Source organism: Malus sylvestris, chromosome 5 (assembly GCF_916048215.2).
Source record: "Malus sylvestris chromosome 5, drMalSylv7.2, whole genome shotgun sequence".
NCBI classification, from domain to species: Eukaryota; Viridiplantae; Streptophyta; class Magnoliopsida; order Rosales; family Rosaceae; genus Malus; species Malus sylvestris.
Genome location: NC_062264.1, coordinates 29,444,557 through 29,469,910, shown reverse-complemented (window position 1 = coordinate 29,469,910; position 25,354 = coordinate 29,444,557). Strand labels below are relative to the sequence as shown.

Genomic DNA, 25,354 nt, shown 5'->3' with positions numbered 1-25,354 from the left:
TCATAATTTTTCAAGAAATAAACGATCCACCTCAAATGCCACTTAAGATGATATGAAAATGTGGTACAAAAACATAGTATGAATAATATTACTCACTTTTTTAGGCCCTGAAAAAGTGGGATACAATGCTTTAGTATTTGATCGATTTGAGGTCAATATATATTTGACTTCGTTTTTACTATTTTAACGATAAGTGATCAATATTTAATTACATATAATTTCATTGAATTACATAGAATTTCTTAAGGGACATTTCATAAATCTCATTCTACATTTCTCACAAGCGTTTTTTTCTTTCTAATTATAGAAAGTTTGGAGTGCAAAATGAGATTTTTAGAATACCAATAACAATCTCTTTTCTTAAAACACCAAATTTTATATTTTGGTAATAAAAAAATTGAGAAAAATCGAAAACCGAAACATCAATATAATAAAATAAAAGGTTATTTCCGTCATTCACAATAATATAACACTTGGCAACTTGCTGTGCGTCCACGTCTGGTATACAAGACGTCTAAAGCCGCTCCCGCAAAGAATCTAGGAAAACACACACGCACTCTCTGTCGCCCCTCTCTATCTCTCTGCCGACTCAGGGGATGGCAGCAATGGCGTCGAAGCTTATGCATGCGGTTCAGTACGACGGCTATGGCGGAGGAGCTTCTGGTTTAAAGGTTCTTTCTTTACGATTGTCGCCTTCTTTTTGATTCTCTATTTTTCTGTAAAAACATTATTTTGTAGATTTCTCATGTCTTTTATTCTTATTTTATTGGTGATTTTTGCTTCTGGGATTTCATTAATGCTCAATACTCTTCGGTGTAAAAAGAAAATGTATTACTTGTATAATTAGGCTCTGAAATCCCAAATAAATAAAATAAAAACCGAAGAGATGAATGATAACTCTTGAGAAAATGCTGCAATGTTGATTGAATATGTGCCCTTGATTTTGAAGGGCAATAAAAATCCATGGAGAAAGTAGTACATGTGAGAGCTACCTTAATAAATTGTTTATGCAAAATTGTATGGTTGTTGCAGCATGTAGAGGTTCCGATCCCCCCTCCGACGAAAGGCGAGGTTTTGCTGAAACTGGAAGCAGCCAGTATAAACCCAATTGATTGGAAAATTCAGAAAGGCATGTTGCGGCCTTTTTTGCCCCGCAAATTCCCTTATACACCCGGTAATTTCTGTTTTTCCCGGTGTTTGATTAAGTACTACAGCGTTGAACTGATTGATACATTTACCGGAATTTGATCAGTTTCGTGTTGTTGGGGAGAGTTGTGAGGTAGATAAATTAGCAACATTCTGAAACAAATTATGCTCCTATATTGCAAGACGAGTTGTTTTGTGGTTTGTACACTCTTGTTTGTTGACATTGGCTAATGATATTGTTGAAAACAGTTACTGATGTTGCTGGAGAGGTTGTAGAAGTTGGACAGGGGGTCCAAAAGTTCAAACCTGGCGACAAAGTTGTGGCATATCTTTCCCAAGCTGTAAGTTTTCGTTTTATTCCTTTGGTTAAATCCTATCTTCATTTGTTTGTCACTGCTATCATCTGTGGCTCACTTTTCTTTGTTGTCGTATAAAAGGGAGGTGGACTGGCCAAGTATGCTGCAGCTACTGAGAACTTGACAGTGACCAGGCCACCTGAAGTATCAGCAGCTGAAGGTGCAGGCTTACCTGTTGCTGGCCTCACAGCTCACCAGTGTCTCACGCAGGCTGCTGGGGTCAAGCTGGACGGAAGCGGCCAGCAAAAGAACATACTGATTACTGCTGCCTCTGGTGGTGTGGGTCAATATGCAGTCCAACTAGCAAAGCTTGGAAACACGCATGTTACAGCTACTTGTGGAGCTCGGAACATTGAATTTGTCAAGAGCTTAGGGGCAGATGAGGTTCTTGACTACAAGACCCCAGAAGGAGCAGCTCTGAATAGCCCATCTGGTCGGAAATATGATGCCGTGGTCCACTGTGCAACCGGCATTCCCTGGTCAACTTTTGAGCCTAATTTGAGCGCCAACGGGAAGGTGATAGACATTACTCCCGGTCCAAGTGCCTTGGTTACTTTTGCTCTGAAGAAACTCACCTTCTCAAAGAAGCAGCTGGTGCCGCTGCTCATGAATGCCAAGGCTGAGAACCTGGAGTATCTCGTTAAGTTGGTGAAGGAAGGAAAGCTCAGGACAGTGATTGATTCGACATATCCTCTGAGCAAGGCTGAAGATGCTTGGGCTAACAGTATCAGTGGACATGCGACCGGGAAGATCATCGTCGAGCCTTAAGTAGACAAGATGTAACATCATACTGATATTTTTAATGGAATGTAAACTATATCTTCATGTACTTAAACAAGAGTTATCTCATACAGGTGGTTGTGCGCCTTATGTTATGTCTTCCAATGATGTGTTGGTCTTCAGTCTTGTATTGCAACTGATACGGTTTGGATCTAATGTTCACATTTTCCTGTCAATACGCTAATTCTGATACTTTCCTGCAAACATTTATCTTTTACAAGCTTTGTTTTGGTAGACTAATCCAAGGGTTATTATTGTAAATATGTTAATTGTTTGGCTGTTTACTTGGGGCCAATGTGTAATACCTATACATTGGAGTTACTTATCGATGTGAATATGAAAAACTCTTGAAGTCTATAAACTTAAACTCTTTTAAGTCTACAAATAGGCGAACAATAAACACACATAAAGCATACGCTGTGTGTTTATTGCGAGTTGAGTTGTTTTGTGGTTTATGCATTCATGTCTGTGAGTCTGGTAAGTTGGTTTGTTGACATTGACCAATGATGTTATTGAAAACAGTTACTGATGTTGCTGGAGCTAGAGGTTGTAGAAGTTGGAAGGGACCCAAAAGTTCAAACCGGGCGACAATTAAAGTTGTGGCATATCTTTCCCAAGCTGTACCTGTTCATTTTATTCCTTTGGTTAAGTTCGGTCTCCATGTGTTTGTCACTGCTATCACCAGTGCCTCACTTTGTTACCATATAAAAGGGAGGTGGACTGGCCGAGTATGCTGAAGCTGCAGGGTTACCTATTGCTGGTCTCACAGCTCACCAGTCTCACGCAATGCAGGGGTCAAGCTCGACGGAAGTGGCCAGCAAAAGAGCTTTTTTATTACTGCTGCATCAGGTGGTGTGGGTCAGTATGCAGTCCAACTAGCAAAGCTCGGAAACACTCATGTTAGCCACTTGTGGAGCTTCTAACATTGAATTTGTCAAGAGGCTTACGGATAGATGAGGTCCTTGATTACAAGACCCCAGAAGGAGCAGCTCCTCTGAATAGCCCATCCGGTCGGAAATATGGTGCTGTGGTCCACTGTGCATTCCCTGGTCAACTTTTGAGCCTAATTTGAGTGCCAGCGGGAAGGTCAAGTGCCTTGGTTACTTTTGCTCTGAAGAAGCTCACCTTCTCAAAGAAGCAGCTGGTGCCACTGCTCTTGAATTAGGCTGAGAACTTGTGTTAAAAGTACAACACGAGCCCAAAGAGCCCAAAGAATAAAGTTTACCCCATGGTGAAAAATCAAAGTAAAAAGCATACATAAGCTAGACCACATAGCTTAAAAAGTTATGACACTCTCTTTTTCTAGCTATTGTAACAAATGTGTGGTCATAAACACAGCCCATGTCAGTGGGCTGTTTGTAGAAAAGTCTAGAACAATGGCTAGGATGAAATGAGTCCATTTCACCGATTTATGACTGGTTTGGTATTGCTGTGCTTTGAAAAAAAAGCTACTGTGAGAATAAGCGGTTGTGAAATAAATCAGCAGAGTGTTTAGTAAACTTTTTTGTAAAAGTGCTTTTGGAAAAAAAAAAAAAGTCTGATAGTGGGTCTTTTCATTAAAGGAGCACTGTAGCTCCGTGTGCTTTGAAAAAAAAACCAGTTTTCCAAAGCTGCAAATAGCAGCTTCAGCTTTTTCCTTTGATTTCAGCTTATTCTCACAGCAGCTTCCAAAATAAGCCATTTTTTTTCAGTTTACCAAACACCTAAAACCCTCACAGCTTTTTTTCATGGGTGCTTTTTTTTTTAAGCACCTTACTCTCAAACCACCCCTTAGTAAGTCGGTTTAGCAAGCCTATAAATATGTAATGGTGGAAAGTAAGAAAAGTAAGTAGTAATGAAGTAAGAAAGTAAGAGAGGAAACTAGAAACTAAGAGAGAGCTAAGTAAGAAAGTGAGAAGCCTTGTGAGTGAGTAGTTTTGTGAAGAGTGTGAGTGGTCTAGAGTGTGTCTTTAGAAAAAGAGAGTGTCATAGCTTCTAAGTTATGCCCTTGATAGTTGTTGTGTTGTAATATTCTGTGAGTGTAATACAAATAATTTGTTTACTTGTTTTGTCTCTCCAATATTTGTGTTAGAGTTGTGTACTCTAATTTTCCTCAACAACTTGGAGTATCCAGTTTCGTTGGTCAATGAAGGAAAGCTCAAGACAGTGATCGACTCGACACATCCTCTGAGCAAGGCTGAAGACGCTTGGGCTAAGAGTATCGATAGACATGCGACTGGGAAGATTATTGTCGAGCCTTAAGTAGACAAGATACATCTTAGTGGTTTTTAATGGGATATGCAAACATTATGCACTTATCTAGAGTTGTGTCATTTGTTATATCTTCCAGTGATGTGTAGGTCTTGTATTGTAAATGATAAGGTTTGGGATCTAATGTTCACATTTTCTTGTTAATAGATTCTGATTGTTCCGTGCCAAAATTCTCTTTTACAAGCTTTTATTTGGTGAAGACTTTTCTCTCACCACACGGGAGGCGACTCTTCGTTCCGCCTCTCTGATCATATGGCCCCCTACACAGCTAATGCCGTCGTTTGTGTGGTGGTGGAGAGTTTTCAGTTCGTACTTTCTCACTTGTGAATTTTCTTTTCATCACCTTTTATTGTAGAGAGTTGCAAATTCTGACTTCCAACTTCTTCTTCTTCAAGGCTTGACTTTTCATCTATCTGACTTTTCTCAACAAGCATGTCCTGGTTCTGGTTGTATATATTGGCCTGCTGGCTTTACGTATAGAGATTGATATAAATAGCAACTTAAACATTAATATTTTAACAGTTCCCACTAGGGTTTGCATGGCAGGCATGGCGCCCAAGCTTATGCATGCGGTGCAGTACGTCCGCTATGGTGGAGGAGCTTCTGGTTTACAGGTTCCTTTTTCTTTATCTGTTACATTTTTCCCTTTCTTTTTTTTTTTTTCTACGAAGTGCTCAATGTTCGTTGGCTTGAAACAAAAAAACTCGAGTTCTATAACGGAAAAAAAAGTAGAGTTTTATAATTTTTGTATCTGTATTTTATTTATGAAATTTGTTGCAGCATGCAGAGGTTCCAATACCCACTCCGAAGAAAGGCGAGGTTTTGCTGAAATTGGAAGCAGCTAGTATAAACCCACTGGATTGGAAAATTCAGAAAGGCGTGGCACGACCTTTTTTGCCCAAAAAATTTCCTCATATACCTGGTAAGTAATCAAGTTGATCACCTTGGTAGGAACTTTGACCTGTTTTATTTGGTATCTAAGATTGAGTTGAAACTTGAAAGGGATAACTCTATATTCTAATGTATGTTATAAAAGAGAAATGCACGTCAACAACTCCCAAATGTTGTTTCAGTTGAAGTTAAAAAATTGATTAGGTTTCCTACTTGAATAACCCATCTTTTACCTTAAACTTACAAAACATTTGAAAAGTTTGACATCCATTTTTATTCATGTCCAGCCCTCGAAGCCAAACAAGGCCTTTGTACTTGTGTATTTTACCTGTTCAAAGTATTCGAAGTTGATGTTGGTAAAAACGGTTTATACAATGACAATAACGACATATTTTTTAGTGTGTCTGAAACACAGGACGGAACATCACATTTCAACACTTTGAAAAAAAAAAAAACTTTCCTCCAATTGTATAATAACATGTGATCTTCCACCCTGTGTTTTGGGCACCTTGAAAAATCTCTCGACAATAACTAAAGACTCGAGATTTTTACCTGCCTCCTTTTCAAAAGTTTTCCTCATATGACTATGCAGTGCTTGTTTTGCAAATTTTCTTTCACTGCCTGTAGAATTTGGTGAAGTTTAGTTACTTAGGTTTGTTAAATTCTTCAATAATCATCCTGTTCCAGTCAATTAACGTTTGAGGATCCTTCATAAATCAATTCGTGTCATATAAACTGCCGCAGGCCAGGCAATGTACTGATGATAAAGTAAAGTTACCTAAATTTGATTAATTACGACAACATTGAACTGATTAATAAAGCTACCTAATGTTGATTAATTACTACGGCGTTTGAAACAAAATCATGCTCTACTCGGTGTCCCAAAGAGATTGCCCTCTTTAAAGAATTGGGCATAATGGTTACAGATTAGTTCATGTTGTTAATAAAACACTCATCATACATTGAAGTATTTGGATAGTTTTGAGGTAGATAAATTAGCTGGATTATGAAACAAATTTATGCTTTGACTTTAAAATGGAGAGATATTGCTCCTATATTGCGAGACGAGTTGTTTTGTGGTTTATGCATTCATTGTTAGACCTACAACTGATTAGTCTTTGCCAAGGATCACAATTAACATTCACATATACATATATATATTTGAGGAGTCTGAGTATGATCATACCTGAGGACGTCATGATACAAGCAACAAAACAGCAACACAGAGAGTCTTCTACTCACTGAGGAACCTGATATCAAAACCCTAGCGATAGTTCTAGATCTTGTTTTTGATGTAATCTTCCCGTGAGCAGGGACACCTCCTGTATAGGCTTATGAACCCAACTGCATCCCAACTATCGTGGGATCGTCAAAGCCTAAAAAATCTCCACGTTTGTCAGTTGTTAAACCACAACTGAAGCACGCATTTAGTGTCCTACAAATAAGGGATTTTATCCTTTAAATGGTTTTGAAACTCCGCCTATGTCTTACATGGCCGGTCCCAAGCCCGGATAAAGGAGGAGGGGGAGGGCGTCAGGTAGTCGACAGCCGGCACTCCATGATCACGTCGAATCCTTATGAAAATGAATCCAGAACAAAATCGCGCTAAAGCTAGGGCATCACCCGTAAGTGGCGCGCTGTGTGGCCCGAGCACAGTGATAAGTGAGCAAGGGTCGCTGTATCTCCATCGGCACCCGGATGCAGTGTTAAATGAGCAAGGGGGCCATAGAAACTTCTTTTCGAACGACTCCACTCAAAGTTGTTTGGGAGCATATGCTCCTATCAACTTTACCCGAGACACACAAAAGAAGTACTTTGATCCTATTAGACGGGGGAGGGTGAAGAAGCTAGGACAGAAGGGTAGAGTTCAAGAGAGCAAAATGCGTTTAGGAACGTGGAATATAGGAACCTTAACGGGAAAATCTATGGAAGTAGTGGAAGTTATGGTGAGGAGAAGGATAAATATTATGTGCCTACAAGAAACTAAGTGGGTTGGTAGTAAGGCAAAGGATCTAGAAAACTCAGGGTTTAAACTTTGGTATTCGGGCACAAATAGAACGAGAAACGGTGTTGGCATCATCGTGGACAAGACCTTGGTACAAGATGTTGTAGATGTCAAGAGGGTAGGAGATAGAATCATGGCAATCAAGATTGTAATAGGACAAGAACTTATCAATGTGATTAGTGCGTACGCACCTCAAGTAGGGTTGGATACGAGTTCGAAGGAGAAATTTTGGGAAGATCTTGGAGACTTGGTGCAAGGAATTGCTCAGACGGAGAAGTTATTTATAGGAGGAGATTTAAATGGACACGTGGGCAGGGAGACAGGCAACTATGGAGGTTTTCATGGTGGCCATGGTTTTGGGGAGAGAAACGAGGATGGGGAAGCTATCTTGGATTTTGCAATGGCATATGATCTCTTCTTAGCCAACACCTTCTTTAAGAAGAGAGAAGAACATGTGATCACCTACAAGAGTGGGTCGTCAAAAACACAAATAGATTTTCTTCTAATGAGGAAAGGGGATCGTATAACTTGTAAGGATTGCAAAGTTATACCAGGAGAGAGCGTGGCTAATCAACATCGCTTGTTGGTGATGGATGTACATATCAAAAGAGTAAGACAAAAGAACAAGACTTGGAAGTGCCCAAGGACTAGATGGTGGAATCTAAGAGAAGAAAAACAAGCCATTTTCAAAGAGAAGGTAATCACCCAATGTGTGTGGGATAGAGAGGGGGAAGCTAGCCAAATGTGGGATTCCATGGCTAGTTGTATCCGAAAAGTAGCAAAAGAGGTATTAGGAGAGTCCAAGGGTTTTGCCCCACACCAAAAGGAATCTTGGTGGTGGAATGAGGAGGTACAAACAAAGGTGAAGGCTAAGAAGGAATGTTGTAAAGCCTTATACAAGGAGAGGACCGATGAAAATGGTGAAAGGTATAGAAAAGCGAAGCAAGAGGCGAAGAAAGCTGTCAGAGAAGCTAAGTTAGCGGCTTACGACGATATGTATAAACGACTAGATACCAAAGAAGGAGAGTTGGATATCTATAAACTATCTAGAGCAAGGGAAAAGAAGACAAGGGACCTAAACCAAGTGAGGTGCATCAAGGATGAGGATGGAAAGGTTCTTGCTACAGAGAACGCGGTTAAAGACAGATGGAGAGGTTATTTTCATAATCTTTTCAATGAAGGACATGAAATGAGTGCTTCTTTAGGGGAGTTGAGTAACTCAGAAGAGTGTAGAAACTACTCTTTTTATCATCGAATCCGGAAGGAAGAAGTGGTTGTAGCTTTGAAGAAGATGAAGCATAAAAAAGCAATAGGCCCAGACGATATACCAATCGAAGTGTGGAAACTTTTGGGAGAGACAGGTATAACATGGCTCACTGACCTTTTCAATAGGATTTTGAAAACGAAGAAGATGCCAAATGAGTGGCGAACGAGCACTTTGGTGCCTATTTACAAGAATAAGGGCGACGTACAAAATTGCATGAACTATAGGGGTATTAAGCTAATGAGCCATACAATGAAGCTCTGAGAGAGAGTCATTGAGCATAGATTGAGGCAAGAGACACATGTTTCGGACAACCAATTCGGGTTCATGCCAGGGCGCTCAACCATGGAGGCAATCTATCTCTTACGAAGATTGATGGAAAGATATAGAGATGGGAAAAAGGATTTACACATGGTCTTTATAGATTTGGAAAAAGCGTATGAGAGGGTCCCAAGAGACATTCTTTGGAGGATTTTAGAGAAGAAAGGAGTACGAGTAGCATATATCCAAGCTATAAAGGATATGTATGAAGGAGCAAAGACTGCCGTAAGAACTCATGAAGGACAAACCGAAAGCTTTCCCATAACTGTAGGATTACATCAAGGCTCATCCTTAAGTCCTTACCTTTTTGCGTTGGTAATGGATGAGTTAACAGGACATATTCAAGATGATATTCCTTGGTGTATGCTTTTCGCAGACGATATAGTGTTGATAGATGAAACTCAGGAAGGGGTAAATGCAAAGCTTAACCTTTGGAGAGAAGTGTTGGAATCTAAAGGTCTTCGCCTAAGCCGATCAAAGACAGAATATATGGAGTGCAAGTTCAGTGCAAATGGAGGCCAAAACGAGTTAGGGATGAGGATCGGAGATCAAGAAATACCAAAGAGCGACCGTTTTCGTTACCTAGGATCTATCTTGCAAAAGAACGGAGAATTAGATGGAGATCTCAACCATAGAATACAAGCTGGATGGATGAAGTGGAAGAGTGCATCCGGCGTGTTGTGTGACCGCCGTATGCCACTGAAGCTCAAGGGAAAATTTTATAGGACGGCAATAAGGCCGGCGATGCTGTATGGCACAGAATGTTGGGCGGTGAAACATCAACACGTACACAAAATGGGTGTAGCGGAGATGAGGATGCTTCGTTGGATGTGTGGGCACACGAGAAAGGATAAGATTAGGAATGAGGATATCCGGGGTAAAGTAGGAGTAGCCGAAATTGAAGGAAAGATGAGAGAAAATCGGTTACGGTGGTTTGGACATGAGCAAAGAAGGCCTACTGACGCTCCGATTAGAAGATGCGACTATGGGACAGAGGTTCAGGGCCGAAGGGGTAGAGGAAGACCTAGGAAAACTTTGGAAGAGACTCTAAGAAAAGACTTAGAGTACTTGGATCTAACGAAGGACATGACACAGGATCGAGCACAATGGCGTTCTAAGATTCATATAGCCGATCCCACTCAGTGACTTGGACTTTCCAAGTCTCCAACCGAGAAGTTTTCCTCACTCGGGAAATTAAGGGAACACTACCCTAACCTACATGCTCCACTCAGAAAGCTTCAACATACAAGCTTCAACAAAAGAAAATTCAAAGAACTTAGAGAAGAAGGCTTTGGTGTATTTAACACAATACGTTGAAATGAAGGAAAGCTTATTTATTGATATCCCCGATAAGCTACAAATATGTACATATACATGAGTCAAAATAAACACACAAGAGGGAGCCTTCACAAAGGTTGCTTAGGAGAAGTCTCAGCAGTCGGTAGAGCCCCAGAAAGAGAAGGCACCGGAGGGGGATCATTTGGAGCCTCAGTACTGGACAGAACCCTAGAAGGAGGAGGCATCAGAGGTTGATCATTTGGAGCTTCATTACGCGGTACAGCCCCAGAAGACGAAGGCAATAAATGCCTTTGGAACAAACCCACAAATCTCTGATGATCAAGTAAAACCTGACCATCAGTTTCCTTCATCTGGTCAAGCTTCCTCTTCATGTTTGTAGCATAGTCATGTGCGAGCCGGTGCAACTGTTTATTCTCATGCTTGAGCCCTCTAATCTCCTGTTTGAGACTCATCACTTCAGCCGCCAATGATTCAACTTGGCGGGTTCGAGCAAATAGGCGTTGGGCCATATTAGACACAGAACCTGCACACTGAACACTGAGAGCCAGCGAATCCTTAACAGCTAACTCATCAGACCGTTTGGAAAGTAGTCTGTTATCTTTAGGAGTGAGAAGGTTCATGGCCACCACCGCAGCGGTCATATCATTCTTCATCACGGAATCCCCAACGGTAAGAGGACCAGTTGGGGAGACGAAGGATGGGCGCCATATGTTGTCTGGAGAAGGCAGGGCTGCCTCTTCAACAAGGTTCAAGTCAAAACGACGGTCGGAGGGGCCAGACATTTTCAAAGGTGTTGAAGAGAGAAGAGGTCGGACAAATCAAGATCTTAGAAGTGCAAGAATGAAGCTTCTACTGGTGGAGATTCAAGTTGCTTTGGAACTTAATGCCAGCCCCTATAAAAATCTGCACTCGACGGAGCTTCAGAAATCGAAGAGGCGCCTGCTCAGAAATCGAAGAGGCGTTTGCTTTCTCAAAAGTTGGGCTGCTTAGAGATCACGAGGGTTGATCTCAGAAATCGAAGAGGCGTTTGCTTTCTCAAAAGTTGGGCTGCTCAAAGACCACGAAGGCCGATCTCAGAAATCGAAGAGGCGCTCGCTTTCTCAAAAGCTGGGCTCCCCAGAGACCACGAGGGCCGATCTCAGAAATCGAAGAGGCACCTACTTTTCCAGCCTTGTCAGCACCTGTCACACGCACACTCAGCTTTGCGGAAATTATGGGCATTCTGTCAAAGACTTCTGGGGAAGTAGTCCCACACGCAACAATAGCTCATGGGTACCACAGATAACTTTGCCAAAGTTCTCTGCCAAAGTTGAGCACGTGAAGCTTGCAGCTCCCACTACACCGCTCTGACCAAGAAGGGTAAAAGAATAGCAAAGAAACAGCACTAACAAAGTTTAGACCCATAAATTTTGAAGGTCTAGCTACCATATTATTACCCACAAGGGTAAAGGAACAGTACCACTGTTGGATAATTGGAAAGTCCCTGTGTGTCAACCTCTGTGCTTCGTGGCAAGGTAGACTAGCAAACATGCCCAACCTTTACTCACATTCGAGAAAACACTCCCAACAAGATTGCTTGCTCCAAAATCGAAGAGGCACCGCCCTCCAAATCTCGAGAGCCACTCTCCCAACATGATTACTTTCTCAAAAATCGAAGAGACACTGCTCCCCGAATCTCGAGAGCCAGACCCCCAGCATGATTGCTTTCTCAAAAATCGATGAGGCATCGTTCTCCGAATCAATTGAAGAGGCGCTCGCTTTCTCAAAAGCTGGGCTGCTCAGAGACCACGAGGGCCGATCTCAGAAATCGAAGAGGCACCTACTTTTCTAGCCTTGTCAGCACCTGTCACACGCACACTCAGCTTTGCAGAAATTATGGGCATTTTGTCGAAGACTTCTGGTGAAGTAGAAAGCACATGAATCTTACTGTTCAATCACCCACTTCCCACACGCAACAATAACTCATGGGTACCATAGATAACTTTGCCAAAGTTCTCTGCCAAAGTTGAGCACGTGAAGCTTGCAGCTCCCACTACATCGCTCTGACCAAGAAAGGTAAAAGAATAGCAAAGAAACAGCACTAACAAAGTTTAGACACATAAATTTTGAAGGTCTAGCTACCATATTATTACCCACAAGGGTAAAGGAACAGTACGGATAATTGGAAAGTCCCTGTGTGTCAACCTCTGTGCTTCGTGGCAAGGTAGACTAGCAAACATGCCCAACCTTTACTCACATTCGAGAAAACACTCCCAACAATATTGCTTGCTCCAAAATCGAAGAGGCACCGTCCTCCGAATCTCGAGAGCCAGACTCCCAACATGACTACTTTCTCAAAATCGAAGAGAGGGTAAAGGAACAGTACCATTGCTGGATAATTGGAAAGTCCCTGTGTGTCAACCTTTGTGCTTCGTGGCAAGGTAGACTAGCAAACATGTCCAACCTTTACTCACATTCGAGACAACACTCCCAACAAGATTGCTTGCTCCAAAATCGAAGAGGCACCGCCCTCCGAATCTTGAGAGCCAGACTCCCAACATGATTACTTCCTCAAAAATCGAAGAGACACTGCTCTCCGAATCTCGACAGTCAGACCCCCATCATGATTGCTTTCTCAAAAATCGAAGAGGCATCGTTCTCCGAATCTCGAGAGCCAGATACCACAGACCACTTTTTCAAAGTGCTCTGACAGAGTTAAAACATGTGAAACTGGCAGCTCCCACTACCGTGCTATGACCAAGCAGGGTAAAGGAATAGCATTACTACTTGTTGTTAGGGAGACTCCTATATATGTCGACCTCCATCCCCAACGGACAGGCAGACCTGCAAAAATGCTCAACCCTTCATCATATCTGAGAGGGCACTCCCAACGAAGCCTTTCGAAATATTCAGCTTTCTTTCCCCCCCCCCCCCCCGATAATACCTCTGCAAACAAGCTATACTAGAGCAAGAATATCTCATATCATCAGGGTTAAAAGCAAGAGTATCCCATATCATGCTTTTTCCCTGTCTTTTCTTTTGGCATTGTTTTTACCTGCAAGACAAGGAGAAAGAGAGCAATCAGTCAGCACTTGGAATCAAGCTTCCAGCCAGGAAGTGACTGCCTGGAACCCCTTACCTGATTACTTACCTGGCATTGCTCTCGAGTACTCATCTTCAACATCTTATGTTTCCAGGGAAGATTCCGCATCTGCTTGAGGAACAGATAGGGCAAGTGTGAAGGATACAAGGAAGCATGTGGAGACAAGCGTAACAGCACACGTGCCGATACATCCATTACTCTGTCAAAAGCAAAAGTATCCCATATCAGCAGGGTGGAACGTACTCTAGATTTGATGGACTTGTTTTGACCCTCAAATTCTTTAGTCGGCCTTATACTCTGGAGGAAACCAGAAAACCCTCCAGCTCAGTTCAAGAATAAGCCTGTGGAAAGTTACTTCTTCAAAAGCAAAAGTATCTCATATCATCTCTTCTCATTTTTCTTCTCTTTATCCTTCATGCTGCTGCAAGATGGGGAGAAGGTGAACAATCAGTCGGAGCTCTGATTGCTTACCTTGTCTGTCACCTCTTTCAGCAGACCCCCTAGCTCGGCGACTTGGGAGACTCCTACTACATGGTTTGTATCGCGCTTGACCAAGCCTGAAACTACAAGTAAGCTTCAAGTGAAATTGATACATTACCTTGTGCATCTCCACCAGTTAAAGATACCACCCCTGATGGAGGAAGAGTACTTCCAGAGAAGATGCCACATCTACCTATGAGACAGATAAGGCAAGTCAAGACGACACCACACTCCGATACTTAGAAGTTTCGTGATTACGAGATCATTCTCCCACAATATTTCCTAATGTCATTTGTACTAAATCATTCACTTGTACTCACTAAATGAGAGCTTGAACCTATGTACTTGTGTAAACCCTTCACAATTAATGAGAACTCTTCTATTCCGTGGACGTAGCCAATCTGGGTGAACCACGTACATCTTGTGTTTGCTTTCCTATCTCTATCCATTTATATACTTATCCACACTAATGACCGGAGCAATCTAGCGAAGATCACAAAAAGCGACCGTTTTCGCTACCTAGGATCTATCTTGCAAGAGAACGGAGAATTAGATGGAGATCTCAACCATAGAATACGAGCTGGATGGAAAGAGTGCATCCGGCGTGTTGTGTGACCGTCGTAGGCCACTGAAGCTCAAGGGAAAATTTTATAGGACGGCAATAAGGCCAACGATGTTGTATGGCACAGAATGTTGGGTGGTGAAGCATCAACACGTACATAAAATGGGTGTAGCGGAGATGAGGATGCTTCGTGGGATGTGTGGGCACACGAGAAAGGATAAGATTGGGAATGAGGATATCCGAGGTAAAGTAGGAGTAGCCGAAATTGTAGGAAAGATGAGAGAAAATCGGCTCCGGTGATTTGGACATGTGCAAAGAAGGCCGACTGACGCTCCGGTTCGAAGATGTGACTACGGGACAGAGGTTCAGGGCCGAAGGGGTAGAGGAAGACCTAGGAAAACTTTGGAAGAGACTCTAAGAAAAGACTTAGAGTACTTGGATCTAACGGAGGACATGACACAAAACCGAGCGCAATGGCGTTCTAGGATTCATATAGCCGACCCCACTTAGTGGGAAAAGGCTTTGTTGTTGTTGTTGTTGTATCCTTTAAATGGTTTTGACTTTAATTAATTAATTCCACGTATGATAGTCCTTATTATGCTCAGTGACAATTCAATAGAGTCCTAACATTCTCCCACTTGAATTATCACTGATCATATCCTTTATCAACGCATTAATCCCTTAGTGATCACTTTTGTCAACACAACCATTAATCCCTTTGCATATCTGCCATAAATTATTTCAAAGAAATGAACCTTAGAAAATCTTATACATCAACTCGTACAAGCACCCTAAGATCACATCACCCAAAATAACTTATGCATGATATAATTACCGAAACAAATTCAAAACTTTGTTTCCATGCTCCCACTGATCAGAGCAGTCCACCATTGTCAAGCTTTTGTTTAGCTCCAATGGAATGCTTATAATACCAAGCACATTTAGTCCGAATCTTTCGTCAGTCCACAACATTTCAATATATTGCATACATATATTTGTACATATATACAATAGCTGAAATAAAACCTCAACCATTAACAGGGTAAAATTCAAGAGTACATGAATTCAAGCTTTATTTTAACAAAAGATGAAATCAAATGAAAGATAACCCTTACTTCCATACAGTAGCTGAATCAAAGGATTCAACCACGCCCATGTTTGCCACATGATTCTTGAAAACTCCCACTGCCAACGGTTTTGTAAGGGGATCAGCCAACATTAAAGTAGTGTCAATGTGTTCTATAGACACCATTCCTGCCTTCACCTTCTCCTTGACTGATTGATACTTGACATCCATTAATCGAGCTGCATAAGATTTCTTGTTGTTTTTAGAGAAGAACACAGCAGCTTTATTGTCACAATATATTACAAGTGGCTTCGCAATTGTGTCAACTATCCTCATTTCTGAAATAAGATTCTTCAACATCATGGCTTGTTGGGTTGCTTCAAAACATGAAATATATTCTGCCTGCATTGTTGAAGTAGCCAAAGTTTTCTGCTTTGCACTTCTCCAAGAAATAGCACCTCCAGCCATTAGAAAAACATACCCACTCGTTGATCTTCGATCATCCTCACATCCCGCAAAGTTTGAGTCACAATGACCAATCACTTCCAACCTTTCAATCCTACCATATACTAACATGTAGGATTTGGTCCTTTGCAAGTATCGAACAACCTTCTTGGCAGCAGTCCAATGATATTCCTCTGGGTTTGCTTGGAATCTCCCAAGCACACTAACTGCAAAAGCCAAATCCGGCCTCGTGCAAACTTGTGCATACATTAAACTTCCAACAAGTGAAGCATAGGGTCTGTTGGACATGTTTTGCTTTTCAATATCATTCTGAGGACATTGAGATTTGTTAAACTTGTCTCCTTTGCTCATTGGGGCTTCACCTTTTGCACAACTCTCCATATTGAATCTTTTCAGGACCTTTTTTATATAAGATTTCTGCGAGAGCCCTAGTAAGCATCTTTTCCTATCCCTAATTATTTCTATTCCAAGCACGAAAGTAGCATCACCCATGTCTTTCATTTCGAAAGTATTTGGACAGTCCCTTTTGAAATGACCATATTCCTTGCAAAAATAAGACTTAACCTTTTCCATATCCACCCTAAAACCTTGAGGTCCCTTTGAGGAGAGAGTATTATTTCCAGCAGAGTGAGAAAAGTTAAAGGGTTTGCTTGGCTTACCAGAAAACACATCGTGCTTCTTTCCTTTGTCTGTGCTCACCATATTGACAACCTCTTGTTTTCCTTGTTTCATCCTTGCCTCCTCTTGGACACAGATTGAAATCAAATCATTCAAACTCCATTTTTCTTTCTGAGCATTGTAGGATGTCTTCAACTGCTCATAACTCTCAGGGAGAGAGTTAAGAGCCATATGAACCACAAAAGAGTCATCAATAGGCACTTCAAGATCACTGAGCTTTGCCGCTGCCTCCACCATTTTCAGTATGTGCTCCCTAACTGTGTGACTTTCATCAAATTTCAAAGTAGTCAGGGTTGTCATGAGGTTTCCTATCTCTCCTTTCTCAGAGACCTTGAACTTTGCCTCAATGCCTTCAAGGAAATTCTTTGCTTTGTCACTGGCAGGTAGTCCCCCTCTCACAGCTTCCCCAATTGATCTTTTTATCACAAGAAATGCCATGCGATTAGCTTTTTCCCATTTTTCAAATTTCAACCTTTGAGCAGCTGTGCTAGTTACATCCACTGGTGCTGGCTCATCTTCTCTAAGTGCCAAATCGTAGTCCATCAGTCCTAAAATAATCTCAACATCTTGTCTCCATTTTTTGTAATTTCCTCCATTGAGCGGCTCGATAGAGGAAAAATTCAGGGACATGGGATTCACTGAGGACGTCATTAATTTGTTAGTGAAACAAACAATGAAAACTGCATGTAGTACAAGGTAACACCTTTGGGCAAGAAACACTTTACTACAAGTTTCATTGACATAGCTACTTAATTTAATATTAAACACCTTCATAACTCAGGTCTTTGGACAAGAATTAGATCAATTTAATATCAAAATAACCACTATGCCCTAATTCACTTAATCGAACCATTCATATATTCCCTTTTTGAAGAGAGCAGTATGTATGTTATGATAAATGAATTACAATGTCCTGCGACCTAATTCATGCAACAATGCTTGACAAAATCCCATTTTGATGTGATCTTCTAAGCAGTTGTGCATCGGTGCAAAGTCTTGCTCCCTTAAAATTCTTCAACTGAGGATTATATGTGACATGTTTAAACTAAAAAACAGTTTTGAATCCAAGTAGACTAACCTTGCTCTGATACCAAATGTTAGACCTACAACTGATTAGTCTTTGCCAAGGATCACAATTAACATTCACATATACATATATATATTTGAGGAGTCTGAGTATGATCATACCTGAGGACGTCATGATACAAGCAACAAAACAGCAACACAGAGAGTCTTCTACTCACTGAGGAACCTGATATCAAAACCCTAGCGATAGTTCTAGATCTTGTTTTTGATGTAATCTTCCCGTGAGCAGGGACACCTCCTGTATAGGCTTATGAACCCAACTGCATCCCAACTATCGTGGGATCGTCAAAGCCTAAAAAATCTCCACGTTTGTCAGTTGTTAAACCACAACTGAAGCACGCATTTAGTGTCCTACAAATAAGGGATTTTATCCTTTAAATGGTTTTGACTTTAATTAATTAATTCCACGTATGATAGTCCTTATTATGCTCAGTGACAATTCAATAGAGTCCTAACATTCATGTCTGAGAGTCTTAGGCTGGTAGGTTGGTTTGTTGACATCGTGTAATGATATCATTGAAAATAGTTACTGATGTTGCTGGAGAGGTTGTAAAAGTTGGAGAGGGCGTCCAAAAGTTCAAACCGGGCGACAAAGTTGTGGCATATCTGACCGCTGCTGTGAGTGTTCATCTTAATCCTTTGGTTACTTTTTCCCCTTTTTGAATAGCTCATTGTGCATATAAGAAGTTTAGCATTTAGATCTCGTTTGTTATATCTATGCCTCAATTTTCTGTTGTCATCTTACATATGGATAGATTGGAGGCGGACTGGCTGAGTACGCCACAGCTAATGAGAACATGACAGCGGCCAGGCCACCAGAAGTTTCAGCAGCTGAAGCTGCAGGCTTACCTATTGCTGGCGTCACAGCTCACCAATGTCTCACGCAAGCTGCTCGGGTCAAGCTTGACGGAAGTGGCCAGCAAAAGAACATATTGATTACTGCTGCCTCTGGCGGTGTGGGTCAGTATGCAGTCCAATTAGCCAAGCTCGGTAATGCTCATGTTACGGCCACTTGTGGAGCTCGTAACGTTGAATTTGTCAAGAGCTTAGGGGCAGATGAGGTTCTTGACTACAAGACCCCAGAAGGAGCAGCTCTGAAGAGCCCATCTGGTCGGAAATATGATGCCGTGGTCCACTGCACAACCAGTACCGGTGTTCCCTGGTCAACTTTTGAGCCTAATTTGAGTTCCAACGGGAAGGTCATAGCAATCACTCCCGGTCCAAGTGCCTTTCTTACTTTTGCTCTGAAGAAACTCTCCTTCTCGAAGAAGCGGCTGGTGCCGCTGTTTGCTGATGTCAAGGCTGAGAACCTTGAGTATCTTGTTAAGTTGGTGAAGGAAGGAAAGCTCAAGACGGTAATCGACTCGACGCATCCTCTGAGCAAGGCTGAAGATGCATGGGCTAAGAGTATGGATGGACATGCAACCGGGAAGGTCATCGTTGAGGCTTAAGTAGACGAAATATAGTCTTGTAACCTAAAACAAATTATAAATGCAAGAGTTGTCTGATACAGTTGCTTTAGTTGTGTGCTATATGATATTTCTAATAGTTTAATGTGTGGGTCTTGTATTGTTAATGATATGGATTATTTGATTTATGTTCATTTTCTTGTAAAGTATATTTGACAGTGCTTTTGATACAAGTTATACAAAGTTGGCCGAAGATCTTTGACATCCAATTTCTATTTAATTTTCCATCCAAAATAAAATGACCATGTTAGTTCAAGGGCAGATGCACATTGGGATCAGTATTTGATGTAATCCCCTCTAAGCATATCTTGATAGTACTCGGTAGGTTGCGTCAATAATATTCTACAAATGCTATCCATAGCACTTGTCATATAGCTTCAGCAAATGTCAATATCTGTTAACATATTCATAATATAGTTCATCTGACGACAACAAGCTCACTAAGTGTTCGATGAAATGTCTCCATGAATCAACTGAAATTTGTTCGCGCGCTAAAATTTTTATTTTCAAAATTTAGGTTTTTAAATTAAAAGAGCCAAAGTTTAAATTTTGAATCCGCTATTGCCTCGGTCATTAAATTTTGGGAGACTTTGGATGCGGTCCCTAATTATCAATGTTTTTTTACTGAAACTTTTGTGATTTTCCGTTTTTGATCGAAGTCCCTGACATTAATGTAATAATGTATTTCTATGTAGGTTATTTTATTTTTAAATTAAAAATGAAATTTGTAGTTATTTATATTAATGAGATTTTAAATAAAACCTATAATTTATGGGATAAAAAAATATTAAAGATAAATTATACTCTCCAATATATTTTGTGTGTGTACATACATACATACACATACATACATGGGTACGTTCATTAAAACTAACAAAAAAATTATTGCTCCAAAACATGGGTACATATTAAATTTCTTCTATTAAACTTGACATGAATTCATTCTCAAATCAAAGAAATAGAATGTACCCACATAAATTTAAAAAATGAATTAGAAAAAAGATTGAATGAATTATATATATAAAAAAAATAGGTAGATTTTATTGTGAACACGGAAAATTCCTGAAACGAAAGAGACAAGAACGACGTGCACAAACAAATATTTGTATTTTTTTATTTTGGGTTACAATCTCTCTCAAATTTGATCCTCTGATTCGATCTCCGTAAGGTATTGATTTGTGGATGTTTCGTTGATCCAAGGGCCGTTGAGGCTTGATCTTGGATGAACTGTTGGAAGTTTCTTCAAGGGGGTCGTGGGCTTGATCTTTGAAGGTGGATTTGAGCGGATCTTCAAGGAGCCGTTGGAGCTTGATCTTGAGGATAAGTGTTTCTTCAAGGGCCGTTAAGGCTTGATCTTGAATAACGGTGATGAACGGATCTTCAAGGGCTTTTGGGCTTGATCTTGAAGAACGGTTGGATGTGTGGATTTGTTGAACGTTGTTGATCCAAAGGGCCGTTGGGGCTTGATCTTGGATGAACTGTTGGAAGTTTCTTCAAGGGGTCGTGGGCTTGATCTTTGAAGGTGGATGATTGTTGATCCAAGGGTCGTCGGGGCTTGATCTTGGAAGAACGGATGATGAACGAAGAACGAAGAAGGCTTTCTTGATTCTTCGGGAACCTAGATGCTTGAGAGCTTCGGAGTTTCAGAGCTTCAGAGCTTCAAGGTGTAGTATCAATTGGTTCCAAATGAATGAATTAGCCTTCTATTTATAGAATTTTTCAAGGCCTAATTTTGAATATAATATTCCAGATGAAATAAGTCGTTTCTGCCATGTGTTGACACGTGTCCTGTTTGATGACTTTTCCAACTCATTTCAATTTTCGTTGAGTCATACGCTACGTGTACAATTTATGTAATACATGAGCGTTGACACTTTGATTTATCGGTCAACATTTATTTACCGAAATTTCGATGTCTACAAATGCCCCCACTTCAAGGCACGTCGTATACATGTGCTTGTCACGTGTAGGAGATGCGTTTTGAAGTCCCTTACTGTAGATGTCGATCCAAGTGCCGTCGAGGCTTGATCTTGAATTGGGCTGGAGATTTCTTCAAGGGCCGTTGAGGCTTGATCTTGACTTGGGCTTGAAATTTCTTCAAGGGCCGTTGAGGCTTGTTCTTGAACTTTCGTTTGAAATTTCTTCAAGGGCCGTTGAGGCTTGTTCTTGAACTTTTATTTGAAATTTCTTCACGGGCCGTCAAGGCTTGATCTTGAAGGTTGAAATTGGACCACAATGAGCTTCATGTGGTAGATGATCTTTGGCTTTGGTAGTGGATGAAGTGGCACATATTATGTTGTGCTTGTTGACTTTCCACAGCTTTGGTCTTGAACTGGGTTTTGATTCAAAGGTGGTAGACACTTAATCTTGAATCGGACTTGTGATTTCCTCAAGGGTCGTCGAGGCTTGATCTTGAATTTGGCTGGAAACTTCTTCAAGGGCCTTTGAGGCTTGATTCTTGAAGGTTGACTCGAACACATGGCAAGCAGGCACGAGGTGAAGGTGACGACTTGTTGCTTTGTTCAATCTTTCTAATTCACACCTGAGCAGTTTGGTCAACGGTATGATCTTCAAGATTGATGGGCTCTTCTTCCAGTTGGTGACTTGATCTTTAAGGATTTGATTCAAGGGTGGTGAATCGACACGTACATCTCACAACACCTAGTAAGTCGACCCAAGAATTTGAGGGTCAAAACGAGTTCACCATCCAGAATGATTACAACCCTGATGATATGAGATACTTTTGATTTTGAAGAAGTAGCGGATGACTCAGCACGTGCTTTGTTGCACTTGTCTCCATATGCTTCAAGGTATCATTTTCATTTCCTTTAACTGTTCCTCAGGCAGATGCGGCATCTTCTCGAGTTCTTCATCTCAGACTCCTTCTGCTGAGTTGACTGTGCATGCTGCATTCTTCTCTGCTTGTTTCTTCAGGCAGATGTGGCAGCTTCTTGAGTTCCTCAGTTCGGACTCCTTCTGCTGAGTTGACTGTGCAGACCGCATTCTTCTCTGCTTGTTTCTTCTGCACGTTGTCTCTACATGCTGCAAGGTATTATTTTCACTTGCCTTTATATGTTCTTCAGGCAGATGTGGCAGCTTCTTTGGAAGTACAGCAGCAGTGGGAGACGAGTACTCGAGAGCAGTGCTAGGTAGGCAATCAGGGAAGGGTTCCAAGCAGTCGGTTCCTTACCCGAGTTTGAGTGGAAGTTCCGGCATATTGTTTTCTTTATCCTTGTCTTTGTAGGTAAGAACAAGGACAAAGGAAATGACAGGGAGAACGCATGATATGAGATACTCTTGCTTTCTACCCTAGTGATATGAGATACTTTTGCTTTGGAGTCATTGGCTTGCAGAGGTACCCCAAGGAATAAGGAACACTGAGTGACCCGAGAGGCTTCGTTGGGAAGGCATTCTCGGAGATGAAGAAAGGTTATGTATGTCTGCCTCGCTATGGAGGGTGAAGGTGGACAGTTATAGGAAATTCGTTAGTACCTGTAGAGGTACTATTCTTTTACTCGTGTCGGTAACCAATGCGTGATTGATCAGTATGGCTTCACGTGCTTTCTTCTTTATCAGAAATTTTCGACAAATTGTCCGTAATTTTCATCAAGCTGAGTGTGCGTGTGATAGGTGTTGACGAGGCTGAAAAAGACTGGCACCTCTTCGATATCTGGGATCGGCGCTTCGACAAATTGCCCGTGATTTCCGCAAAGCTGAGTTTGCGCGTGACGGGTGCTAACGCGTCTGGAAAAGCAAGATGCTTCTCCGATTTCTGAGCTTGCCTCTTCGATTTTTGAATCGGCATTTTCGAACTCTGAGCTCACCTCTTCGATCTCTGAAATCCCGTCGAGTGCTGATTTTTTTATAGAGGCACGCAGTTCGTTTCAAAGCACACTTGAATTTTTGCTTGTAGAAACTCCCCTCTTGCACTTCTAAGATCTTAATTTGTCCGACCTCTTCTTTCTTCAACACCTTTGAAAATGTCTAGGCCTTCCGACCATCGTTTTGATTTGAACTTTGGTGAAAAGGTAGTCCCGCCTTTTCCAGACGACATATGGCGCCCATCCTTCATATCCCCTACTGGTCCTCTTACCGTTGGGGATTCGATGGTGAAGAATGATATGACCGCTGCGTTGGTGGCCCGAAACCTTGTCACTCCTAGAGATAACAGACTACTTTCCAAACGGTCTGATGAGTTAGCTGTTAAGGATTCTCTGGCTCTCAGTGTGCAGTGTGCAGGTTCTGTGTCTAATATGGCCCAACGCCTATTTGCTCGAACCCGTCAAGTTGAATCATTGGTGGCGGAAGTGATGAGTCTCAAACAGGAGATTAGAGGGCTCAAGCAGGAGAATAAACAGTTGCATAAGCTCGCACATAGCTATGCGACAAACATGAAGAGGAAGATTGACCAGATGCAAGAATCTGATGGTCAGATTTTACTTGATCATCAGAGGTTTGTGGGTTTGTTCCAGCAGCATTTGCCTTCGTCTTCTGGGTAAGAAGTCGCGCATCGTGATGGCAACGGACGATCTTTGTGTCGCAATTTCATCATCTTCAACACGTTCATGTTGCTTTGAAGGTTGACAAGAGCTGTTTTGCCCCCTTTCCGATTGGCGGACTTGTGGAGGAGACGTATGCTTCTTGTGCAATTTCTTAGGAATGACTTGAGTCCATCCTTCAATTTTGCTTGTCTTGGAGGATGCCCCCAGCGGTTGAGGTGAAAACTTCGAGTCGGAAGAGCCAGAAGTGATGGTGGTATAGTTTGTGTTCACCACATCGTCAAGATCTAGCTCGATGATTCCTTTCTGAGCCAGCTTCATGATGAGATCTTTCAGCACGAAACATTTTTCTGTCGGATGACTGATGAAGCGGTGGAATTTACAGTACCTTGAACTGTCAGTGCGATTCATCTCTTCTGGCCGTCTGCACTCAGGCAAGCCGATCAACTTCTTTTCCAGCAAGTCTTCTAACATGGCAACCACATCAGAGTCGGGGAATGGATAAGTTTTCTCCTCAAGCTCCTTCAAAGTGTGTCTACGCATCTCTTGATCACGAAAGCCTTCGGCTTGAATCGCCTTGCCTCGTGTGGGGATTTTGACGGGAGCTGTGTTGACCGTCATTGCTTCCTTGGTGGGTTTCCACGTAGCCTTCTCCACCTTTGGCCCAAGAACTTTGTCGTTTTTGTAGTCGGCGATCGGTTCCTTCTTCCCATGATGGGCGATGCTCAACTCCATGTCATGGGCGCGAGTGGCCAATTCCTCGAAAGTCCGTGGTTTAATGCCTTGAATGATGTATTGCAAACCCCATTGCATGCCTTGGATGCACATCTCAATTGAAGAGGTTTCCGAGAGCCTGTCTTTACAGTCGAGGCTTAGAGTGCGCCATCTGTTGATGTAGTCAATGACTGGCTCGTCCTTCCACTGCTTTGTGCTCGTTAGCTCTAGCATGCTCACAGTGCGGCGGGTGCTGTAGAAGCGGTTGAGGAATTCTCGTTCTAATTGCTCCCAGCTGTTGATGGACTCAGGCTCTAGGTCTGTGTACCACTCAAAGGCATTTCCTTTTAGCGAGCGCACAAATTGCTTGGCGAGGTAGCCTCCCTCCGTCCCCGCGTTGTTGCAAGTTTCGACGAAATGTGCAACGTGCTGCTTTGGGTTTCCTTTTCCATCAAACTGCATGAACTTTGGTGGTTGATAACCCCTTGGCATCTTTAGGGCATCAATCTTCTTGGAATAGGGCTTCGAGTAGAACAATGAGGTATGTGAGCTCCCTTCGTACTGTGCCTTGATGGTGTTGGTGATCATCTCCTGCAGCTGCTGGATAGAAAGAGATCCCATGAGTGCCGCTGCTTGGTCTGGCTCCGGCTTCCCATCGATTTTCTTCACCGGGGGTTCTTCGTCTCCGCCAGCTCCTCCCTTTAGTGGATCATCCTCTGGGTCGGGTTTATCGCCGTCTTGCGCCTCCAATCGGTTGACTAGTGCTGCAATTTGCAAGTCTTTTTCTTCCACAGTTCGGGTTAGCCTTGCGATTGCTTCATTCATTTGAGCCAGCTGCTCATCGATTGAAGTTGCTCCAATGGTCATGACTTGCATGGCTGAACTGTCGCTTGAATCGGCATCGGAGAGCATGGATTCGGAGTATTTCCTTGGGCTTTCCC

The 25,354-nt window shown here is 41.9% G+C and overlaps 2 protein-coding genes and 1 pseudogene across 2 annotated transcripts; all 3 read left to right on the top strand.

Moving 5' to 3' along the window:
• Positions 1-518: 518 nt before the first annotated feature.
• LOC126622153 (chloroplast envelope quinone oxidoreductase homolog) lies at positions 519-2,458 on the top strand. Its single transcript, XM_050290815.1, has 4 exons — positions 519-671; positions 1,033-1,174; positions 1,396-1,487; positions 1,584-2,458. Exons 1-4 carry the CDS (start codon positions 597-599, stop codon positions 2,268-2,270), a joined length of 996 nt encoding a protein of 331 aa, XP_050146772.1. The 5' UTR covers positions 519-596; the 3' UTR covers positions 2,271-2,458.
• Positions 2,459-2,785: 327 nt separating this feature from the next.
• Positions 2,786-4,702, top strand: LOC126622722 (quinone-oxidoreductase homolog, chloroplastic-like; annotated as a pseudogene).
• Positions 4,703-4,984: 282 nt separating this feature from the next.
• LOC126622152 (chloroplast envelope quinone oxidoreductase homolog) lies at positions 4,985-19,334 on the top strand. Its single transcript, XM_050290814.1, has 4 exons — positions 4,985-5,146; positions 5,313-5,454; positions 18,258-18,349; positions 18,487-19,334. The coding sequence occupies exons 1-4, from the start codon at positions 5,072-5,074 to the stop codon at positions 19,180-19,182; spliced, it is 1,005 nt and encodes a 334-aa protein (XP_050146771.1). The 5' UTR covers positions 4,985-5,071; the 3' UTR covers positions 19,183-19,334.
• The last annotated feature ends 6,020 nt before the right edge of the window (positions 19,335-25,354 follow it).

Coding starts and splice junctions, on each gene's coding strand:
- LOC126622152 (XM_050290814.1), top strand. CDS start 5,072: ATGGCAGGCATGGCGCCCAAGCTTATGCATGCGGTGCAGTACGTCCGC. Junction 5,147..5,312: donor GAGGAGCTTCTGGTTTACAG/GTTCCTTTTTCT, acceptor AATTTGTTGCAG/CATGCAGAGGTTCCAATACC. Junction 18,350..18,486: donor TGGCATATCTGACCGCTGCT/GTGAGTGTTCAT, acceptor ACATATGGATAG/ATTGGAGGCGGACTGGCTGA.
- LOC126622153 (XM_050290815.1), top strand. CDS start 597: ATGGCAGCAATGGCGTCGAAGCTTATGCATGCGGTTCAGTACGACGGC. Junction 672..1,032: donor GAGGAGCTTCTGGTTTAAAG/GTTCTTTCTTTA, acceptor TGGTTGTTGCAG/CATGTAGAGGTTCCGATCCC. Junction 1,175..1,395: donor CAAATTCCCTTATACACCCG/GTAATTTCTGTT, acceptor TGTTGAAAACAG/TTACTGATGTTGCTGGAGAG.